The following is a 22,985-nucleotide window of genomic DNA, read 5'->3' as shown; positions in this document are numbered from 1 at the left end:
ACAAAAATTACATAATACTTATGTTTTATTGTAAAGGCTGTGGAAAATGGTCCACATACATCAGAGTGGACTCACTCCAGGATTGTTGCCTCTCTGCTACCTTGGCCTTGGAAGGTGGATTTGACATATTTCCCCAATGCGCATCCCTTGTAGACATCATGCTAGTAAAGGGTGCATTTAGAGAGACCAGTGACAATCCACAACATGATTTTTAAAGCGTTGTGGTGTAACTGCCCCATGTGCCTATGCCAAAGTTCTCTAACATCTCGATTCTCCACATTTTCTACCTTGCTAATCAATGTAGCGCAAGTTTGTATATATTTTTCACTCTAACTCCAATCTATTTCACTTTCTAGGCAACTACATGTCTTAGAAAGGCTTTCCCCTTACTAAGAACAACATCATAACCTCTATCATCAAATACAAATATAGATATCAAATTCTTCTTCAACCCATGTACATACATGACATCTTTTAGATGATGATGGGAGCCTGACTCTCTCTTAAAGGTTGTGGTTCCAATTCCTTTGGTACTGTACCTCCCATCATCCCCAAGTTCTACGTGCATCTAGAGATCTTTCTCTTCGAGGCTAATGAATCATTCTTTACATCCTTTCATATGGAATGAGGAACTTGAATCTAGGTACCACATGTAGGAATTTACAGGGTAAGTTCCTCAGAAAGAACACCAAAAGGACACCGCTCACAACCAGATCACAGATCAATACACCAGTATTTTTGACGTGGTTAAAACCCTCAAAGAGGGAAACAGTCCACGGCCTGTGCCAACGTGGCTACTACAGGCAATTTATTAATCAAAGAATGAAAATTTACATAAGCTTCTCTCATGCACGGATTACTCGAACAATGACCCTCCATGCACTTTAAATAGAACTCATGGACCAATCGGGTGTCAAGCCACGGATCAAGTGTCGGTAATACCGAGGAGAGAATGAACCGTCGGATCACTACATGTCGTGACCGTCGGATTGTAAGTTACAAAATGTACAACGGTAAAGAAACACACTTTACCTAACTCTATACCTAACTCTAAACTAGACCAAGTTGTAATTAAGTATTTCCTATGTGTCGGAATATCCTAACACCACACACTCCCCATTACAGTGATGGCCATACATGCAATTACGGTGAAGTCTAATTCAAATTGTGAGGAAATTGCTTTGCATCCTGCTCCACCTGAAGGCTTCTTTTTATATTTCTTATGTAGATACTTTGTGGCACAATGCTCATATTCATGGCAGTGAAAACATTTTATCTTGCTTAGGTCCTTTTTCTTGCCATTGTTCTGGTTGGACTTTGGCTTGCTTTGGTACTTCTCTCCCTTAGATTTATTTCCCTTCCCAACCAAAGAAAAATTATCTTCCTCCTTAGCTTTGGATGTTACTCCATCTCCAGTGTTCGATCGAATTTGTTCCTGCACCAAATCAGACTAACATCTCTCCCAATTTGGCAACTTGTCCCTCCGATTTACAAATTCCCAGTTGTTGTGCCAGGATTTTCGAAGGCCGAGGAGAGCTAGGCTCACTAACTCGAATGAGGGAAAATTTTCTTCAAATCCTCCAATCTCATCTCGACACCAAGTGAATCTAGAGAGGTAATGTGGAATAGTTTCATTTTTCTGTAATTAGATGTTTATGAGCTTGTCCCTCAATGCCAATTTCCTAGAATCATTGCTATTTTTTGAATAGCTCAGTGAGGGTCTTCCATATAAATTTAATAAATATATAATAATGTTTATAAATATTAAAAATATAATATTAAGCTAAATTATATATTTTAATTATTATGTTTAAAATTTAATATACATGAGATATATAAAATAACATAATATTAATAAAGTAAAATTCAATTTTAATTTTAAATATGTTAAATAATTACATTATAAATTTATTTTAATATATATATATATTTTTAAATACTAGATATATGCTAAAAGTTAATAACTTCACAATTACATTAATTTTATTATAGTAATAATTATTATATGTATATTAGTGTGATGAAAATAAAATGATAAAGAGGATAAGTTATCTTTTTCAAAATATTAAAATTTCGAATCTTCAGATTCAAGTGTCAAGCATATAAAATATGATTTATAATTTAAACTATACTTGCTAAAAAATTTCAACGAAAGAAAATTAAATGTATGCGACAAGTTTTGTATAAACAGAAATATTATAATTTCAAATATTCAAACTGCGTGTCAAACATATGAAAATCTGAATTATAATTTATAACATAATTAGTGTAAAACTCAATCAAAGAAAATGCGATGAATGTAACAAATACTGAAATTGACTGAAAAACTTATGAATGATATAGAATTCAAATAAAGAAACTTCACACTCTACCATTTTTTTGTTAAATAAAAGATTTATATTGATTTTTTTCTGTGAAATTTGATAAAACAAAATTCACTTCCCAAAATAAAATTGAGGAGGTTTTTGGTTACATTAAAATTCGCAGGCGTTGGTAAAGCTTATAAATCAGTAATTAGGATTTCCCGGTGAAAATTACAGATTCTATAGAGGTGTGGTGATTCTTCCAACACTCTTCTCAAACACAACTTGGAGGAATTGAACCTGGGTCCAGGCTTTAATACCATGAAGAAGTTTTCCTTTACACTAAAATCTACAGAATTGATAAACAAACCAAACCAGTAACTACCATACCGAAAGTAAAAATTACTAATTCCATAAAAGTGCAATAATTATTCCCACAAAAATTTAAGATCAATACAAACTTTAATTATTAATATAAAAATTCAACCAAAAAAAACTCACACATTCTGGTTTTTATGTTAATGCCATTTTTATCACATTTAACATGCGAAGTTATATTAGAAAAGGAAGAAAAGTTATTTGTAGAAGCTGTAGTGTTGGACCTGTAAATGGTTCGCTGTAAAGCTGGTCCATCGTAAAGGCACCGATACCGATAGACTGAACCAAGAAACAGTAGTTGCTGTTTCGCCGCAGTGATGAGATCCACATCTGCGCTGATGCCTATCTCCTGTGCTTTTTGCCATTCCTCTTCCTGCGCAGCATTCATCCTTCGCACAAAAGCCTTCCCAACATTAAATCTGAGTTAACAAAACTCATCCACTCCTTCCATCCATGATTCTTTTTGTCAAAAATGTGTACTGCTAAATTGGGTTGGGTTCGGGTTCTTCACATTGTTGTTATTTTCATTCTCAAAATTTGTCTGAGGAATTACATCAATTCTATGGAATTCGTAATTTCCATCTTAAAAATCTTAATTATCAAATTACCAACACTTGCGAATTTTAATGTAACAGCAAACCTCTTCAGAATTGCAGGATATACATGATCAATTTAAATATCGTCCCATATAAAAAAACCCATAAATATACCGGAAATTAAAAGCTCTATATTAAAAGATCCAGAGCTCCGGGTGAAGTGGTCTCCACAGATGGATTGCCCAGACAAACACGATAATACTAAACCAGCTTCTTGGATTCAATGTGATTTCTAGTTATCTGAGATGTGATATATTGTTTGGTAACAGAGGAAGATCACTTACATTTGCTGTTGAGGGAGTGGTATGTATCCATTTTTTGGAAATAAGGTGGAGTGTTATTGTGTTTTTATTTTATTTTAATAATTTAATTATTAAAATTTTAATTACTTTACTATTAATTACAACATCATAGATATGTGTATGGGTGAGAAAGAAAAATATTTAATTAATAGATGATAAAGAAATATTTATATAAATTTCTGATGATTGCTATTTTATTATTAATGTTCACCATCTAGCACCCATAAAAATCCACTAATATGTTAAAAAAATAGATTTTTTATTGCATATTATTTGTCTAGATAGTGAAAGTCTATTCCTCATGAATCGCAACTAATTAGTTTAACTATTATAATAGTTCTGATGATAAGTCCATACATTACATCGATATATAGTAATCATTAAGTTCTGATGATAAGTCCATACATCACATCGATATATAATAATCATTATAATTATATAACTGAAATTGGTAATTAAATTATCATACATTTTATAATTATAGAAAAATAAAATTGTCGTCACACTATAGTCATGTGAAAGTAATATTGAAATTTCAATTCTTTTATATATAAAATGAAGATTTTATTATGATTTTAACTTTTAAATTTAATTTATTTTTTCTTCCCTTACTCTATTGCAGAAGTGTCTGATAAAAATTTAATCCTCCAATTAATGGTTCCCAGTTGAGTGTGTCATAAAAAAATTAATCCTCCCATTAATGGCTCTCAGTTGGTCTTATATTACGTTCATGAAATGAGCAATGGTAATACTGATACTGATCCGACCCACTGTGTATGTCATAAAAATTTAATCCTCCAATTAATGGTTCCCAGTTGAGTGTGTCATAAAAAATTAATCCTCCCATTAATGGCTCTCAGTTGGTCTTATATTACGTTCATGAAATGAGCAATGGTAATACTGATACTGATCCGACCCACTGTGTTCATTTATTATCCGAATACCATGATACTGCTCCGAACCTTTTGTGGATCAATTTGTATATTGTCTTTCTTCAACCCGTTTACAATTTTGAAAATAATGTAAACAAATTTGGATCAATTTATATATTCCCTTCAACCCGTTTACAATTTCAAAACTAGCATTTGCACCAGATGTTGCAAAGAAAACGCTCTAAGGCATAAAGTGTGGAAATCCATTATCCATGTAGTGTGTGCATTATTCAACAAGGTGGATCTCTCTAAATTTGTTGCAAACATTTATGTTGTTGCATTGCTAATTTATTTAGAATCTACTACTACCTCCTCTTCTTGGAATATTAAATTTCTTATCACCCCATGATGACAATCCCTCTAATTATTGGCATCACAATTTTTCCACTTTAGTGGCTTTACCTTCAACCTAAAGAAACATGAATTTGAGTCACTCAATTAAAAAGAAATTGCTAAATTGCTATTTATCAGGTTTTGAGTAAAAACAATTAATCACTCATATTTACAACCTTTTAAGTCTTGTATTTATAACTCATATTTATAACCCTTTAAAATGAAACTAACTATCTATATTTTTATTAATAATAAAAAGAATCTTCTTTATAAAACTGACACTCACATGCTACTCCTATATATTTATCTTATATTTAATATTGAGTGTCCATCAATTGAATGACAAGATGAAAGGTCAAATTAATTGCACATTTCTGAACTCCTTTGTGGGAATTCATGTCCCATTAATTTAATGGAAAATTGAAGTTTCAAATACACTACACATTTGATACCAAATTCAGAGAGTTCATGAACAAACTTTCAAGGTTTTAATGGATCTAGGTCATTTGTATTTTCTCTCATGTTCTAGGTCGTATGTATTTTCTCTCATGTTGACTATACTAGCAATTGTCCCAAAAGGTACAAACCTTAATGTCCTTTTAATGATCAAGCCTTATGTGAAAACAATCATATTGATCCACTAGTGTACAATGATTTGTTACATTTGTCTTGGTCTATAATAGAGGTGTAACAAATATGCATTGAAATCCTATAATTTTAAGCATATAACCCATTAAAACGTGACTTAAAAGTTTAATTGGTAATTATTTATTCAGTAATTTGTACATTGTTAATTGCAATTTCTCTTGAAAACCAATGTTTATATCAAAATTTTAAAAATTAACACTCACTTCTCCCGTAGTTTGGTGTTTATTTATTTGATCGTGGTACTCAAGATTGCCTTTCTCCAAAGTATCAAATGTGAAGATGATATCTTATGTGTTTCCTCTTTCTCAGTAGATTCATGTGATTATTATTATTTTTGGTGTTAATGTTTATGTTTTTTTTATGCCCATCCATTATTTATTATCTAAACATTGATGTTTGAAAATCCGTAAGTGGATAGTGTGGAAATTGCAAGGTATGTTGAGAATTTGGTTATCTAGTAAGCTTAGAGTCATTCTTGAGTCATTATCTTTACCATCTTAGGAAGAAGAAGAAGAAGAAAATCCTATTGAATTGAAAAAGAACCCTAAAAAGTATTAGGATCCATGGGTCATTTTTTTGCATCATGTAGCAAGATAACATGGCTAATTGATTATGCCACATGAAGAATTAGCCTTTGCCAATATTTAGGCTTATAACTAGGTGATTTTTTCTACTAATATTCTTATACCAATTTACCATGATAATTCTCTTTTAAATTAAAACATTGTTTGCAGGCTATTGCGGGAGCCGAGCGTTTGCTCCCTGAAAATATACCTTCAAGGTTCCTTAGGTGGATAGTAGAGCTACTATACTTGACATTGGCAGTATCCAGTAGTCTTTCTAGCCCAAAATCTGCTACGTATGGCTCCATGTCAAAGCCCAGAAGGATGTTGCTTGGCTTAATATTTGCATGAACAAACTCCCTTTCATGTAAATAAGCCAAGCCTCTGGCTACTCCCTTTGCAATTTTAATCCGGGCAAACCATGGCAAATAAAAGGGAGAGTTTGATGACCATCCTGCAAGATTAGAGAGATATAGTGTTAGTCAAAGGATTTGAAAAGGATAGGCCACTAAGAACCTTAGAAGCTGAACAAGATGATCAAGATTAGCATGCAACAAGAGGAGAATAACAATTCAAACCCTACATGATAATGGAATCCCTTTTGCAATGATTACAGAGAACTGGATTTGGTTATCTAGAATGTTAAAATTGAAAAGGAATCAATACTCTTTGATAAGCAAGGAAAGCATTATACTCGACCTCAGGGAACTCAGTGGGAAAAATTATCAATAACTAGTTATAACAAAATATAGAGAACCCAGTGAACAAAATGACAAATATCCAATTTAAATGAACCACAGAGAACATGGTGATAAAAAAGATAAATATCCATCTTAAAGATAAAAGAGAAATGAAATAAACTGCAACATATCCTTGAAACAAAACAAAAGGGTTGATATATATTCTAAAGAAGAGAAAACAGGGATAGACTCTGCAGAATCTAGTAATATGGTATAATGGGCCTGTTCAATATATAGTAGTAGAAACATTCCATAGAAACTGATATAAATATTGCAGCCAATTGTTCTCCAGCTAAGTAAGAAGATGTTATGTAGAATAAGATACAAATACAAGCACAGGGTCACTTGTCTTATTTCATGGTCTTCCTAAGAAGGATTTTTAAGGAAGTTGTGTAGCATTCTCATGGTTTTGATAAATTATCATTTGTTGTTGAGATGAACAAGTATATATAAATATTCTAACCTGAAAAAGGAGCAGTTTCTTCTTTATATATGCAAACTATAGTTGAACGAATAAATCTAATTTTCAATATTTATTTGCATCAATTTCTTTTGGTCCAACCAGCAATTAAAATCCATCCCCTATCACTGCAACAACAATACACCATATATCACCTTCCCATTAAAACTGAGAATGAGCTGCAAGTAAACTATGAGAACGAGGATGCCTCATAAGCATGGAGTTAAGTTTGATCCCTGAGTTTTGCTACAATCCTCAACTGTAGAAATATTGAAATTTTTAAGAAGATTCTGGAGATTTCATAAGCAGCTGAGTTGACAGCAAAGTTTGTCCGAGTCCCAATCATAGAGGTGTCTATATCAGTTTTGTCAATGTCTAAGTAGAGCTATTGAATACGGAATGTGGGTGAAAGTCCTCATCTCTGTCCAACTTATGTCAAAGCAAGGATGCTACATAGGAAGAAATAAATGGTTAATCGGTTGTGGATGATGGCATCTTTTCTAGAAAATGCAATACCTCCTTCATTGATGGTCTCTTTTGCAGGGAAGCAGAACCACAATTCGAGGCAATGTGAATCTACATTTTTGAAAAAGAAAAAATCAACAGAAGTCAAAAACAATTATGGATCCAGAATTGAATCTCAACACAGAGGTGTGCCTTACTTTCTAGCATGTATGAGTGGATATCACAATGAGACATTTCAGAACATTAGATACCTCAGTTTCAGAAAAGGGATGAAAAAAGAGGAATCCAAGATAAAATGGAGACTTCTGACTTATTTTAAGTTTGATACATTATAGGTGCTAAATCCTTTTTCTAACCCTAGCGTCGCTTCTGATCCTCAAATAATTCCACAAAGTTTTGATGAGAAAGTGTTAAAACATGGGTACAAACTCATGACATTAAAGAGGAGTATACTCTGAATATAAGATTTATCCTAGGTGTCTATCTAGTCCTGTCAGCAAATCTAAAATAATTGATCTTACCATTGGTTTAGGAGCCTATAATACAATTGGATGGATATGAACTTAATTTCATCTCAGAAAACATGGGAAGACAATCATATGGGTGGAAATGATAAACTTAAATAAAGTTGAAAAAAGCGAATGCATGGTCCAGTTGAAGCAACCTCTTCAACACTTGATGTAGCCCATGAAGAAAGCGTCTACAAAAAATATGTCCAAGCCTCAATTTTTATCAACACAACAAACTATTACAACATCCAAAATCATTATAATTTCTTAAATCCTTAATAGCTATAAGGAAATTAAAACATTCAGAAGATCGATCCCACAAAGAGAAGACTGATGCCCAAACCATTATAGTTCCAGCAGCTCTTGCAGTAGCATACTCTCCTGTAAAAGATGATGGATTCACTTTGGGAAAATATATGCATCAAAATAGGATGTTAACTGTAATACAATAATCTAATGCATACCCTCGAGATGAGCCATCTTTTGCATGGCAGTTGGAGCAATCATAATAGGCATTGATATCTTGAATCCCAACACAGTGGTATTCAGATCCACCTTGGTTACATCAACCAATATTCAGGGACATAACCTGATACATACAACATCAACCAAAATATTTGTAATAATGTCAATTGCCCTGATGCTTGTAATGAAAGAGGTTCCATAATGTTCAAAAGTTTGACCCAAGACAGGGTGACTAAAATTGAAAATTATAGCTATTCAATGTTTATCTAATATGATTGCAGTCATAAAGTTGGTGAAAAAATATATATGGGAGCTGAAGGTACATATTTTTCAAATGACTGTATTAGCTGAAGGTACAATAGCTAAACAGGGGAGATTGTGGAATCCATAAGAAACTCATAATATGCAAGCAATTGAAGGGCTATCTTTGTAAAAAAAATAAAAAACAACCATGCAGAAACAAATTGAACCATTTCACATCCTGCTCACAAACTCAAACTAAACAACTTTTAGACCCGTGCCTTCTGTTAGTGGATATCACAATAAGACTTTTCAGAACATTAGATACCTCAGTGTCAGACAAGGGATGAACAAAGAGGAATCCCAGATAAAATGGAGACTTCTGACTTATTTTAAGTTTGATACATTATAGATGCTAAATGCTTTTTCTAACCCTAGTGTCGCTTCCAATCCTAAAAGAATTCCACAATGTTCTGATTTTTATTGAGAGCTCAGAAAGTGTTAAAACATGGGTACAAACTCATAACCTTAAAGAGGAGTATACTCTGAGTATAACATTTATCCCACGTGTCTACTTAGTCCTGTCAGCAAATCTAAAATAGAATTAATTTTCACTACCTATTTCTAATGTCAGACTCCCTCTACCCAAGTAGAGGTGTGTCCATAGTCAATTCAATTTCCTTAAAACCAGCCCTCTCTGCTCTTCTAACAAGTTGTGCGACAACATTCCTATTCTTGTAAACCTGCCAGCAATGACATCTAAATTTTAACACCACTCATACATACACATTTAGTAAAACCAACACAATATAATGGATCTTACCATTAGTTTAGGAGCCTATAATACAATTGGATGGATATGAGCTCAAATACATCTCAGAAAACATGGGAAGACAATCGTATGGATGGAAATGATAAACTTACATAAAGTTGAAAAAAGTGAATGCCTCGTCGAGTTGAAGCAACCTCTTCAACACTTGATGTAGCCCATGAAGAAAGTGTCTACAAAAAATATGTCCAAGCCTCAATTTTTATCAACACAAAAAACTATTTCAAAATCCAAAATCATTATAATTTCTTAAATCCTTAATAGCTAGAAGGAAATTAAAACATTCAGAAGATCGATCCCACAAAGAGAAGACCGATGCCCAAACATTAAACACTGATGTCAATTTCTTAAACACGAGAGAAGGCATCTTGTAAGCAATTAAATAATATAAGGTGCAATAGAAGTATAGTTTGGACCTTAAAGATACTCACATTTGCAAAAGACCTTCTCTACTTCTGTAGTGAGTTAACAAGTGCATGACTTTGAACAAGCTGCTTTCCGACACTATAAAAACCTTTTGTGGATGCTGTTACAGTCACCAACTTTCCATTGAAAAGATTCACCTCAGGGGAAATGGCATGAGAAATATAAGAAATCTACAGAAATTTCTATAGAAATTTGCAAAAGCCCTGCTCAACTGCTATAGCAAGTTGACAAGTGCATGACTTTGAACAAGTTGCTTTCCAACACTATAAAAACCTTTGGTGGATGCTGTTACAATTACCAAATTTCCATTGCAAAGCTTCACCTGTATATCAGTGGAAATGGCATGACAAATATAAGAAATCTACAGAAGAAACAATTCAATTCCTAGCCATTATGGAGGTGAAGCTCAAAATTAGCGCAGGATTGGATAAGAAGCACTCACGTCTATAGAAAAAAAATCTCCAGGAGGTTTGTCTTCAACAGATTGCCTTGTGGACTTCCTTATGACTATACATCCCAATGTCATTAGTCACTAAATACTATTCGTAATTCACTTTTTTTCCCTTCAAAGTTCTAACTCATAAGCTCCAAAGAAAATCAACAAATTAAATTTAGCAATGTGCACATTGCTTGCCATGCTTCACAGTTCAAAATTTTCTTGAATCTTTGCATTACAATCAAATAAAGAACCATAGTTTGATGGCTGGAAGAGTACATGGAAAATATTTCAACATCATATCCATATTTGTATGGGATATATGCATTCTTGTAATATTTCTATTATACACAAGATTGAAAACTACTACTTCCAAATTATAACAAATTGCAGGGAACAATATACTAACATTGGATAGGAGGCAAGAGATGTGAGAACGAGAAGAATTCATAGAACTGGCCAAGTTTAGAGGGAGGATACATTCCTGGCATATCCCCTTTATCTGTGGCCTCTTTGGCAGCAGCCATAGCTGAAATGGCCTTAGATTTCCCCTCCTTCGAGGATTTCTTGCTTCCTTCACCCTTAGAAGAATGTTGGTTTGAGTTCTCTTCTCCATCATTTTCTTTTTCACTAGCCTCAACCTTACCTTCAAGTTTTTGAAAGGTCTCTAGTTTATTGTCTTTTCCATCCTTGTTTGCTTCTGTTCTTTCTTTATTGCTAGGTAAGATTTCTTTAGAGAAACATCGTTGTTTTGTTCAGCCACATTCTCTGTCATTGAGTGAGCTGATTCTTTTCCACCTCCCTGCCCAGACCGAGGTTTCCCTTGCTTTCCTGAAGAACCAAAGCATGTTGTATAGGCAACAATGTCCAGTAATCTTCTAATGTGTGCAACTGCATGCTCTTCAGTGTAGTCCTCTGCAAAGGAAAAATAAATGAAAATCATATATAGAGTATTATGAAAACTTTGAGTATAAACAATGCATATTCTTCTTTACATATATATTTGAAGCGCATATGCAAGTAGAAATTTAGTTTAGATCACTTCAAGAAAAAAGAGAACAATTTTATAATATTATGATTTAACATTATTTCTGACCTCTTTTCAAGATAAAAACATTTCTATTTTAAAGAAAGGCAAGACAAAATTTCTAGCAATCATAACAGGCATTGATATCTTGAATCCCAACACAATGGTACTCAGATCCACCTTTGTTACATCAACCAATATACAGGGACGAAACCTGATACATACAACATCAACCAAAATCTTTGTAATAATGTCAATTCCCCTGATGCTTGTAATGAAAGAGGTGCCATAATGTTCAAAAGATTGTCCCAAGACAGGGTGACTAAAATTGAAAATTATAGCTATTCAATGTTTATCTAATCTGATTGCGGTCGTAAAGTTGGTGAAAAAATAGATACGGGAGCTGAAGGTACATCTTTTTCAAATGACTATGTATTAGCTGAAGGTACAGTAGCTAAACAGGGGAGATTGTGGAATCCATAAGAAACTCGTAATATGCAAGCAATTGAAGGGCTAGCTTTGTAAAAAAAATAAAAAACAACCATGCAGAAACAAATTGAACTATTTCACATCCTGCTCACAAACTCAAACTAAACAACTTTTAGACCCGTGCCTTCTGTTAGTGGATATCACAATAAGACTTTTCAGAACATTAGATACCTCAGTGTGAGACAAGGGATGAACAAAGAGGAATCCCAGATAAAATGGAGTCTTCTGACTTATTTTAAGTTTGATACATTATAGATGCTAAATGCTTTTTCTAACCCTAGCGTCGCTTCTAATCCTAAAAGAATTCCACAATGTTCTGATTTTTATTGAGAGCTGAGAAAGTGTTAAAATATGGGTACAAACTCATAACCTTAAAGAGGAGTATACTTTGAATATAAGATTTATCCCACGTGTCTACCTAGTCCTGTCAACAAATCTAAAATAGAATGAATTTTCACTACCTATTTCTAATTTCAAACTCCCTCCACCCAAGTCGAGGTTTGTCCATAGTCAGTGCAATTGCCTTAAAACCAGCCCTCTCCACTTTTCTAACAAGTTGTGCAACAACATTCCTATTCTTGTAAACCTACCAGCAATGACATCTAAATTTTAACACCACTCATACATCCACATTTAGTAAACCCAACACAAAATAACTGATCTTACCATTGGTTTAGGAGCCTATAATACAATTGGATGGATATGAACTAAAATACATCTCAAAAAACATGGGAAGACAATCATATGGGTGGAAATGATAAACTTACATAAAGTTGAAAAAAGTGAATGCCTTGTCCAGTTGAAGCAACCTCTTCAACACTTGATGTAGCCCATGAAGAAAGCGTCTACAAAAAATATGTCCAAGCCTCAATTTTTATCAACACAACAAACTATTTCAAAATCCAAAATCATTATAATTTCTTAAATCCTTAATTTCTAGAAGGAAATTAAAACATTCAGAAGATCGATCCCACAAAGAGAAGACTGATGCCCAAACATTAAACGCTGATGTCAATTTCTTAAACACGAGAGAAGGCATCCTGTAAGCAATTAAATAATATAAGGTGCAATAGAAGTATAGTTTGGACCTTAAAGATACTCACATTTGCAAAAGCCCTGCTCAACTTCTATAGCAAGTTAACAAGTGCATGACTTTGAACAAGCTGCTTTCCAACACTATAAAAACCTTTGGTGGATGCTGTTATAGTCACCAAATTTCCATTGCAAAGCTTTACCTCAGGGGAAATGGCATGAGAAATATAAGAAATCTACAGAAGAAACAATTCAATTCCTAGCCATTATGGAGGTGAAGCTCAAAATTAGTGCAGGATTGGATAATAAGTGCTCACGTCTATAGAAATTTGCAAAAGCCCTGCTCAACTGTTGTAGCAAGTTGACAAGTGCATGACTTTAAACAAGCTGCTTTCCATTACTATAAAAACCTTTGGTGGATGCTATCACAGTCACCAACTTTCCATTGCAAAGTTTCACTTGTATATCAAGGGAAATGGCATGACAAATATAAGAAATCTACAGAAGAAACAATTCAGTTCCTAGTCATTATGGAGGTGAAGCTCAAAATTAGTGCAGGATTGGATAAGAAGCACCCACGACTATAGAAAAAAATCTCCAGGACGTTTGTCTTCAACAGATTGCCTTGTGGACTTCCTTATGACTGTACATCCCAATGTCATTAGTCACTAAAATAATATTCGTAATTCACTTTTTTTTCCCTTCAAAGTTCTAATTCATAATCTCCAAAGAAAATCAACAAATTAAATCTGGCAATGTGCACATTGTTTGCCATGCTTCACAGTTCAAAATTTTCTGGAATCTTTGCATTACAATCAAATAAAGAACCATAGTTTGATGTCTTAAAGAGTACATGGGAAATATTTCAAAATCATATCCATATTTGTATGGGATATATGCATTCTCGTAATATTTCTATTATACACAAGATTGAAAACTACTACTTTCAAATTATAAAAAATTGTAGGGAACGATATACTAACATTGGATAGGAGGCAAGAGATGTGAGAACGAGAAGAATTCATAGAACTGGACAAGTTTAGAGGGAGGACACATTCCTGTCATATCCCCTTTATCTGTGGCCTCTTTGGCAGCAACCATAGCTGCAATGGCCTCAAATTTCCCCTCTTTTGAGGATTTCTTTCTTCCTTCACCCTTAGAAGAATGTTGGTTTGAGTTCTCCTCTTACTAGCCTCAACCTTACCTTAAACTTTTTGAAAGGTCCCTGGTTTATTGTATTTTCCATCCTTGTTTGCTTCTTTTCTTTCTTTATTGCTAGGTAAGATTTCTTTAGAGCAACATCGTTGTTTTGTTCAGCCACATTCTCTGTCATTGAGTGAGCTGATTCTTTTCCACCTCCCTACCCAGACCAAGGTTTCCCTTGCTTTCCTAAAGAACCAAAGCATGTTGTACAGGAAACAATCTCCATTAATCTTCTAATGTGTGCAACTGCATGCTCTTTAGTGTAGTCCTCTGCAAAGGAAAAATAAATGAAAATCATATATAGAGTATTATGCAAACTTTTGAGTATAAACAATGCATATTCTTCTTTGCATATATATTTGAAGCACGTATGCAAGTAGAAATTTAGTTTAGATCACTTCAAGAAACAAGAGAAAAAATTTCTAATATTATGATTTAACATTATTTCTAACCCCTTTTCAAGATAAAAACATTTATATTTTAAAGAAAGGCAAGACAAAATCTCTAGCTATCTCCCCTGACTTGTTTAGATTGGGGAGCAGAGTTATTGGCTACCTTCTACAATCGTAAGGGCGCAGGGCTTCAAGGTTGCAACATCTGATGAATCCCTCAACCTGTTGCTATGAACCTGGTATAGTTCAAGTTCTTACCAAGTCATGGATATTTCAAGAAAACTAAGATGGCCAGTGTTGCCATGGTCACACATAAGCTTTACAAACTATTAATAGATCCAATTTCACTGTACATGGCTATTTCTATCTTGAGACAAACACCTGTGTTGTTAATGCAAGTAGGGTCATACCACATGATATCTTGAATAGAACCAGTCAATTGCAATCCACTAGCCTGTCAAACAATCCCATTATTTAATGAGCTTCTGAACTACTGATTTTCTTACCTCATGGGATAAAGAATAGTTGGTCATATGGCATGTCTCCACATTTGCAGCTCATAATCGACATACATCAAGAATATGGTCTGTGGAAATTCCCTGTTTCCATAAAGCAAACATATATTAAAATCTATTGTCGAACCAAACATAACTATCCATAGGTCTGGATACTGCAAGATTGGATTATATTCATCATAATTCTTAAAGCTGGATCAAAAATCTATGACAAGACTTATGTTACCACCTACCATCATAAGCACTAGATAATATTTTTTATGAGATATCGTACCTTTAAAATAACTTGAGAATCATCTTGAGTGTTCACTGTGACGTCTAGCACAGTAGGCAGGACTGCAAGAAACAAACGATAGCATATAGTCATTGGTTGCCACCATAACCTTTTCTTATTTTTAAAAGCAAACGGAGACCTCATATTTGTATTGATATAAAAGTACTAAGATCAGATGAACTTGTGAATAGCCAAGAAGCTGCCCACAGCTGGTCTTTTCCTTTTCAACCAATTAATCACATCGAGATCAGAGAGAACAACCACTGAAACGCAATGATAGGGCATCGAAGAGTAACCACAACAGAGCCCATGTCATGCCATAGCCAAAATAATTGGAAAAAGGATCCAGAGTATTTCTTAAAAAAGGATACGAAGTATTTCTTGAAGATGTAAATCATAATATGACTTGTCAAAAACAATTTTTCTGAGATTCAGAAGGTTACAAGCAAAGGCAGGAACTCAACCTCAAGATTTATCCAACTGCTTCTCTATCCATTCTCATTTTATTCAAACACAATACTGAAGAATTATTTGAAATATCCCTCTAGTAAATCATAATATGACTTGTCAAAAACAATTTTTCTGAGATTCAGAAGGTTACAAGCAAAGGCAGGAACTCAACCTCAAGATTTATCCAACTGCTTCTCTATCCATTCTCATTTTATTCAAACACAATACTGAAGAATTATTTGAAATATCCCTCTACCAGGACTATTACAAGCCTTCCAACTCAATGATCTATCAATTTCACCTATAACATATGATGCCAATCGAAAATCCGCTGTCTGCAAGAAAAAAACCAACTTAAGGAAGAAGTCTGGACCTTGAATATAGGAAGAACTAAAAACAACATCCTTCTATTTAAAGAACTCATAAAATGGAACACATACCTTCTCCATTTTCCCAAGATCCAAACCTTCGAAATTCTTTAAGGTAAGATATGGAGGCAATGCGAAACTACATTTTTGACAAAGAAAAATCAATAGAAGTCAAAAAAAATTATGGATTCAGAATTGAATCTCAACACAAAGGTGTGACTTACTGTCTAGCATGTATGAGTGGATATCACAATGAGACTTTTCAGAAAATTAGATACCTCAGTGTCAGACAAAGGATGAACAAATACAACATCAACCAAAATCTTTGTAATACTGTCAATTCCCCTGATGCTTGTAATGAAAGAGGTGCCATAATGTTCAAAAGTTTGGCCCAAGACAAGGTGACTAAAATTGAAAATTATAGCTATTCAATGTTTATCTAACCTGATTGCAGTCATAAAGTTGGTGAAAAAATAGATACGGGAGCTGAAGGTACATATTTTTCAAATGACTATGTATTAGCTAAGGTACTGTAGCTAAACAGGGGAGATTGTGGAATCCATAAGAAACTCATAATATGCAAGTAATTGAAGGGCTATCTTTGTAAAAAAATAAAAAACAACCATGCAGAAACAAATTGAACCATTTCACATCCTACTCACAAACTCAAACTAAACAATTTTTAGACCCGTGCCTTCTGTTAGTGGATATCACAATCAGACTTTTCAGAACATTAGATACCTCAGTGTCAGAGAAGGGATGAACAAAGAGGAATCCCAGATAAAATGAAGACTTCTGACTTATTTTAAGTTTGATACATTATAGGTGCTAAATGCTTTTTCTAACCCTAGCGTCGCTTCTGATCCTAAAAGAATTCCACAATGTTCTGATTTTTATTGAGAGCTGAGAAAGTGTTAAAACATGGGTACAAACTCATAACGTTAAAGAGGAGTATACTTTGAATATAATATTTATCCCATGTGTCTACCTAGTCTTGTCAGGAAATCTAAAATAGAATGAATTTTCACTACCTATTTCTAATGTTAAACTCCCTCCGCCCAAGTCGAGGTGTGTCCATAGTCAGTGCAATTGCCTTAAAACCAGCCCTCTCCACTCTTCTAACAAGTTGTGCAACAACATTCCTATTCTTGTAAACCTGCCAACAATGACATCTAAATTTTAACACCACTCATACATCCACATTTAGTAAACCCAACACAATATAATTGATATTACCATTGGTTTAGGAGCCTATAATACAATTGGATGGATATGAACTCAAATACATCTCAGAAAACATGGGAAGACAATCATATGGGTGGAAATGATAAACTTACATAAAGTTGAAAAAATCCAATGCCTAGTCCAGTTGAAGCAACCTCTTCAACACTTGATGTAGCCCATGAAGAAAGCGTCTACAACAAATATTTCCAAGCCTTAATTTTTATCAACACAACAAACTATTTCAAAATCCAGAATCATTATAATTTCTTAAATCCTTAATAGCTAGAAGGAAATTAAAACATTGAGAAGATCTATCCCACAAAGAGAAGATTGATGCCCAAACCATTATAGTTCCAGCAGCTCTTGTAGTAGCATACTCTCCTGTAAAAGATGATGGATTCACTTTGAGAAAATATATGCATCAAAATAGGATGTTAACTGTAATACAATAATCTAATGCATACCTTCGGGATGAGCCATCTTTTGCATGGCAGTTGGAGCAATCATAATAGGCATTGATATCTTGAATCCCAACACAGTGGTACTCAGATCCACCTTTGTTACATCAACCAATATACAGGGACAGACCCTGATACATACAACATCAACCAAAATCTTTGTAATAATGTCAATTCCCTTGATGCTTGTAATAAAAGAGGTGCCATAATGTTCAAAAGTTTGGCCCAAGACAGGGTGACTAAAATTGAAAATTAGAGCTATTCAATGTTTATCTAATCTAATTGCAGTGATAAAGATGGTGAAAAAATAGATACCGGAGCTGAGGGTACGTCTTTTTCAAATGACTATGTATTAGCTCAAGGTAGAGTAGCTAAACAGGGGAGATTGTGGAGTCCATAAGAAACTCATAATATGCAAGTGACTGAAGGGCTATCTTTGTAAAAATAAATAAAAAACAACCGTGCAGAAACGAATTGAACGAGATTTCCTATAGATATACATGAAAAGGAAAAAAGAGAACAAGAGAACCCACCATAATAGGCATTTTCCAAGCTTCCATGTGGAATGTAGTCATAAACCAATAGTTTTTCCTCTATACTCCAATAGAAAGCTCGGAGGCGAACAATGTTGGGATGTTTAACCCTACTGATTGCTTTAGCTTCTTCTTCAAAATCCTTGATACTATGAGACAAACTAAAATTGAAATACATACCCAAGCAACCATTCTGTAAATAAAATTTTAATTAATTAACTGAATTTAAAAAAAAATAAAATAAAAGTTTTACGATGATACTCCTAATTTTTTTATTCATACCCATGTTATCCTCTCCACATCGATCCCAGATCTCAGAAACTCTAAATCATAAAATATCCCCACTTACTTAGCTTATAACATTTGAATGAACCTGGAACTAAAAATAATCAAAATAGAATACCACGATTGAAACTTACCTGTTAACTTAGCTGAAAATGATATATTTTTTAGAGGTGTAAAATGTATCCACCATCATCCTACCTACAAATGGATAAGTCCAAAAAAAGGGAGAAAAATTTTTTAGCACCAGCAATTTAACAGCATCATCTTACCAGCAAATAGTGAAGTCCAGAAGCCTCTGAACAACTAAAATGTCTTGTGAACTGTTTAGCAGTGGTTCATACCATTTGCATGACATTACAATTCCAATGAACCCTTCTTGATCAGCCTGTTGCTTACATAATATTCTCTATTAATTATATCATCCCACCAAAATATGTTAATTGCATACGTATTTATACCTAGTATTCTTTCCTGTACAGCTGGACCGCTGAAGCGTGGGCACGCAGTATATTGTGCGCAGCGATATATGGCTCCGTGGAAGAGTTTCCTGCCCTGCAACCCCCTAAGACTGCTGAGCATCTCCCTGGAGGATAAGTGCCTGTATCATACCCTCGTGGTATGAAGATATTCGGTTCATTAAAAGTGCTCCAATATTTCACTCGCCCGCCAAAATTTCTGAAACATGCCTCTGCATACCTAGTAAAATCATCTCCGCAGAGCCACAACAACGGTGATTAATACAAATTGATGATCCCCCCTTATATTTCGTATCATGAGAACTTATAATTGATGTAGAGGAATGCAAAGTACACAATATTTGGGCTAATCCAACCCCCGTATAGATCCTCCAGGGCTTGTGGAATATCGTAGTGACACAGCGCAACAAAAGGTTGGATCCCTACAATTTATACACACTTTTTGTAAATTTATTTATTTATATGCATAGTGGAATTCTAATTAATAAAAAAAAATGCGTGAAGGAGTCTAAAATTAAAATGAGCAGAAAGGAGTGAATGGGACAAAACTAAGATTGATGAATATTATTCCCTCGGCTCAGCAGAGAGTCAATGAGTTCATTATAGTACTTGACCCCGCCCATATTGATTTCTCCACGGCCGTCTGAAGAAAAAAATTATAAAACAAAGTTAGCACAAGTATGATGTTCGAATTTGGATCAAATTCACAACCCCATGAATTCACACCAGGAAAAATGCGCGCCCAAGATATGGAGAAGCGGTATGAATCCACCCCAATTTCCGACATAATCTCCACATCTTCCTGCAATATCATAGGATGAAATTGGTTGGATGATTCAAGGTTTTTGGTCTTTGACAGTAACTATCAGATTTGATGATGGATTGAGTAATCATCTAAAATATAGGTTCCACAAAATTTTTCCGCAAATCTCTAACAATACAAAACCAAGACAAATCAAGAGTGGAATGCAATATAGAGAAAGAAAATATATACCTTATAGCGGTGATACTCATCATTTGTTACATCTGCGTTCATTCCATCGACAATTGTTCCTGCACCTCCCATTACAAATTACCCTTTGAATTTGGAATTCGATTTTGAATCTGAAAGTAGGGTTGGTAATTGATTCTGAATCTGAAGGTAGGGCTGAAATAATTTTAAGTGTATGCGAGAACACGTCCCAGTTGCTAAGTCCTTTTCCATCGGCTAGATAACCTCCCTCCACCTGAAATTAAAAATAAATCAATGGCGGCCCTCAAAATTGAAATGATGGAGAGAAGATATCTTGGGTGCGTCCGTGCGTGTACCTGATAAGCGGAAGAAGCCACGCCGAACAGAAAATCTGATGGGAAGTCACTCCTGCTCCACTCAGATTTCTCCACAAATGATCACTTAACGAAGCAGTAAAACAAGAGCAACAGAAACACCGTTGAGGTGAAGCAAGTACCCACCTAAATCTTAAACAAGAGCAACAGAAACACCATTGAGGTGAAGAAAGTACCCACCTGAATCTTCATTTTCTTTTCAGGGACCCTAACAAAACAGTAAAGTCCACGTAGAAGCATTTGGAAGTAGCGTAGCGTCGAGCAGGACAAGCGCCGATCCACTGAGTCGCATTGTATACCCGTCTAATCAAATGGATGGCTAAGATTATTTTCATCGTCTAACAATTAAATCAAAGGGTCAGAAATGTACACGTAACCCAAGAGGAAAGTTTATTCCAAAGGGAAATGCCTTACGGCGTAATTAAATTTATTGATTTTCTGATTGGTGCAAAAGAGAGGGACTCTTATTTAGTAATTATTATTTCATATTTCTCATTAAATAATGACAACTCATTTGCATCACGTGGAAAATGATAAGTGATATGATGTGTTATTGTAAATTAATTCATAACCTTTGTAACACTATTCTCATTGTCGTCCATCCTTTGGAATGACATGCCGCCATATATTGTGAGGCTCCTCCGTGCATGGCCATGTATTGCCAGCGTAACACCCTGAAGAAATTGAATTTATGATGTGATCTGTCTATATTGTTTTCTTGTGACAATACACTAGTGTAATGAATTTTGTAATTAAATGCATATCAATTTGTTCAAATGCCAACACTTAGAAAACCCCTGAAAATGTAATAGACCATGATGATTTCTACCAATTCCAGGTCTTAGTGGGGCACATTCCCATTGAAGCTACATCAACTATGGCTCGGGAAGCCAGGTCGATTGAGCGATACACCCCATCAAAACCATAGTAAGCACTCCTTGAATTCTAGGCCCTAATTCTCGTAGAACTCTTCTCATTCTTATACGAGGGGAATTTAACATTACCTTTCTTGCAACTTGCAACCTATCTCTTATAGTGGCAACCCCGAAGGCGGCCCCTTGGCCAATATTCCACATAGTAGGGGTCATTCCAACATATCGTTAGGTTTCGAGCATCGAGATGGATTTCAGATGCAAGCTGTGTTTCGACTACATTTATAAGCTGAAGCAAAAATTCCATGTAGAATCAAGAGCAAGAACCTTGGGTTTATTTGGAACCCGTTGAAGTAGGGAGGAGAACCGAAAGCCAAGTGGGTTGCATCTAGCGACTACAACCCTCCATAACCTTCGTTTCCTTCCTGGCCTGCTTTAGCCTTGACTTGATTTTTCCTTGAGTTTCTCTTGAGCTCTCCCATCTTTGGAAACACTTTACAGAGCATTCATTAATTAACGAGTGTAATGTTCATTAAGGAGCCTGCCCTTCCTTCCTTTCTTGTCTCGGCTTTAACGCCTTGAAGCAATTGAATTTATGAGGAGATCTGTCTATATCGTTTTTTTTGTGACAATACACTGGTGTAATCAATTTGGTAATTAAATGCATATCGACTTTACACTCTTCCACCTTTTGTTAATGGAAATCACCAGAAGAACAGAGGTAGCAGGAACCTGTTGCTAAAGAACTCCTGTAGCAGGTAGCAGAACTGGCATTGAGCGAAATCACCAGAAAAATAGAGGTAGCAGGAACTGGTTGCGAAAGAACAGTTGTAGCATCTGTGCAACTGATTGAAGGTATGGCTTGCTACAGTATTTGTACTTTTGTTTTCTCTCTGGTTTTCTTTTGTGCAGTTTTCTCATTGTAACTTTCTTTCGTGCATGATGTTGTGTGGGTTTTAGAATTTAAGATGAATATGTCTCATGCTACCAATGTTTATACATTTATTTAGGTTAATTCACTATTTTTTTTTTGGTTAGCAGTTTTTATTTATTTATTTAAATTTGTTTTGCAGAATAATTTGTGACTACTAGCATCAATAATATCATATCACGCAGTGGATGATTTAAGCTTTGGTTATGTCATGAAATAGAGAATGTTTTAGTCATTTCAGGTTATTGTAAAAGTATGGTGGTATTGGGTATAATCCAGACCTAGTCAGGTGTCTACTGTTTAAATAAGTTGGAAGATGTTGTTAAGTGTCTGGCAAACTAAAATCGAGAGAGATGCCAAGGGTTTTGAGATTTCAAACCCCTGTTAGATCTCTCATGATGGTGTTCTTCGTTGCCGGGTGGTCTCTTATATGGTTACCTCAGCTCCATATGGATTCCACATTCTTACATTTATTTAAGGCCATTTTGATTTTTACCTGTTTTTA

At 34.6% G+C, this 22,985-nt stretch overlaps 2 protein-coding genes across 2 annotated transcripts; both read right to left on the bottom strand.

The window, feature by feature from the left end:
* Window positions 1-11,292: 11,292 nt before the first annotated feature.
* Window positions 11,293-18,115, bottom strand: LOC149258400 (glycolate oxidase-like). Its single transcript, XM_089414655.1, has 10 exons — window positions 18,064-18,115; window positions 17,943-17,980; window positions 17,713-17,790; window positions 17,407-17,531; window positions 16,448-16,514; window positions 16,264-16,342; window positions 15,558-15,619; window positions 15,341-15,367; window positions 15,150-15,222; window positions 11,293-11,540 (listed from the first exon to the last, which is right to left on the bottom strand). The coding sequence occupies exons 1-10, from the start codon at window positions 18,113-18,115 to the stop codon at window positions 11,293-11,295; spliced, it is 849 nt and encodes a 282-aa protein (XP_089270781.1).
* Window positions 18,116-19,899: 1,784 nt separating this feature from the next.
* On the bottom strand, window positions 19,900-21,753 carry LOC149258399 (beta-glucosidase 46-like). Its single transcript, XM_089414616.1, has 8 exons — window positions 21,682-21,753; window positions 21,250-21,351; window positions 20,891-21,015; window positions 20,660-20,711; window positions 20,517-20,577; window positions 20,346-20,413; window positions 20,078-20,153; window positions 19,900-19,994 (listed from the first exon to the last, which is right to left on the bottom strand). Exons 1-8 carry the CDS (start codon window positions 21,751-21,753, stop codon window positions 19,900-19,902), a joined length of 651 nt encoding a protein of 216 aa, XP_089270742.1.
* Window positions 21,754-22,985: the final 1,232 nt, after the last annotated feature.

This window comes from Pinus tabuliformis, chromosome 6 (genome assembly GCF_031772625.1).
Source record: "Pinus tabuliformis cultivar Carrire ecotype Pingquan chromosome 6, CPIR1, whole genome shotgun sequence".
In the NCBI taxonomy this organism is placed as follows: Eukaryota; Viridiplantae; Streptophyta; class Pinopsida; order Pinales; family Pinaceae; genus Pinus; species Pinus tabuliformis.
This window is presented reverse-complemented; position numbering and strand designations above follow the sequence as displayed.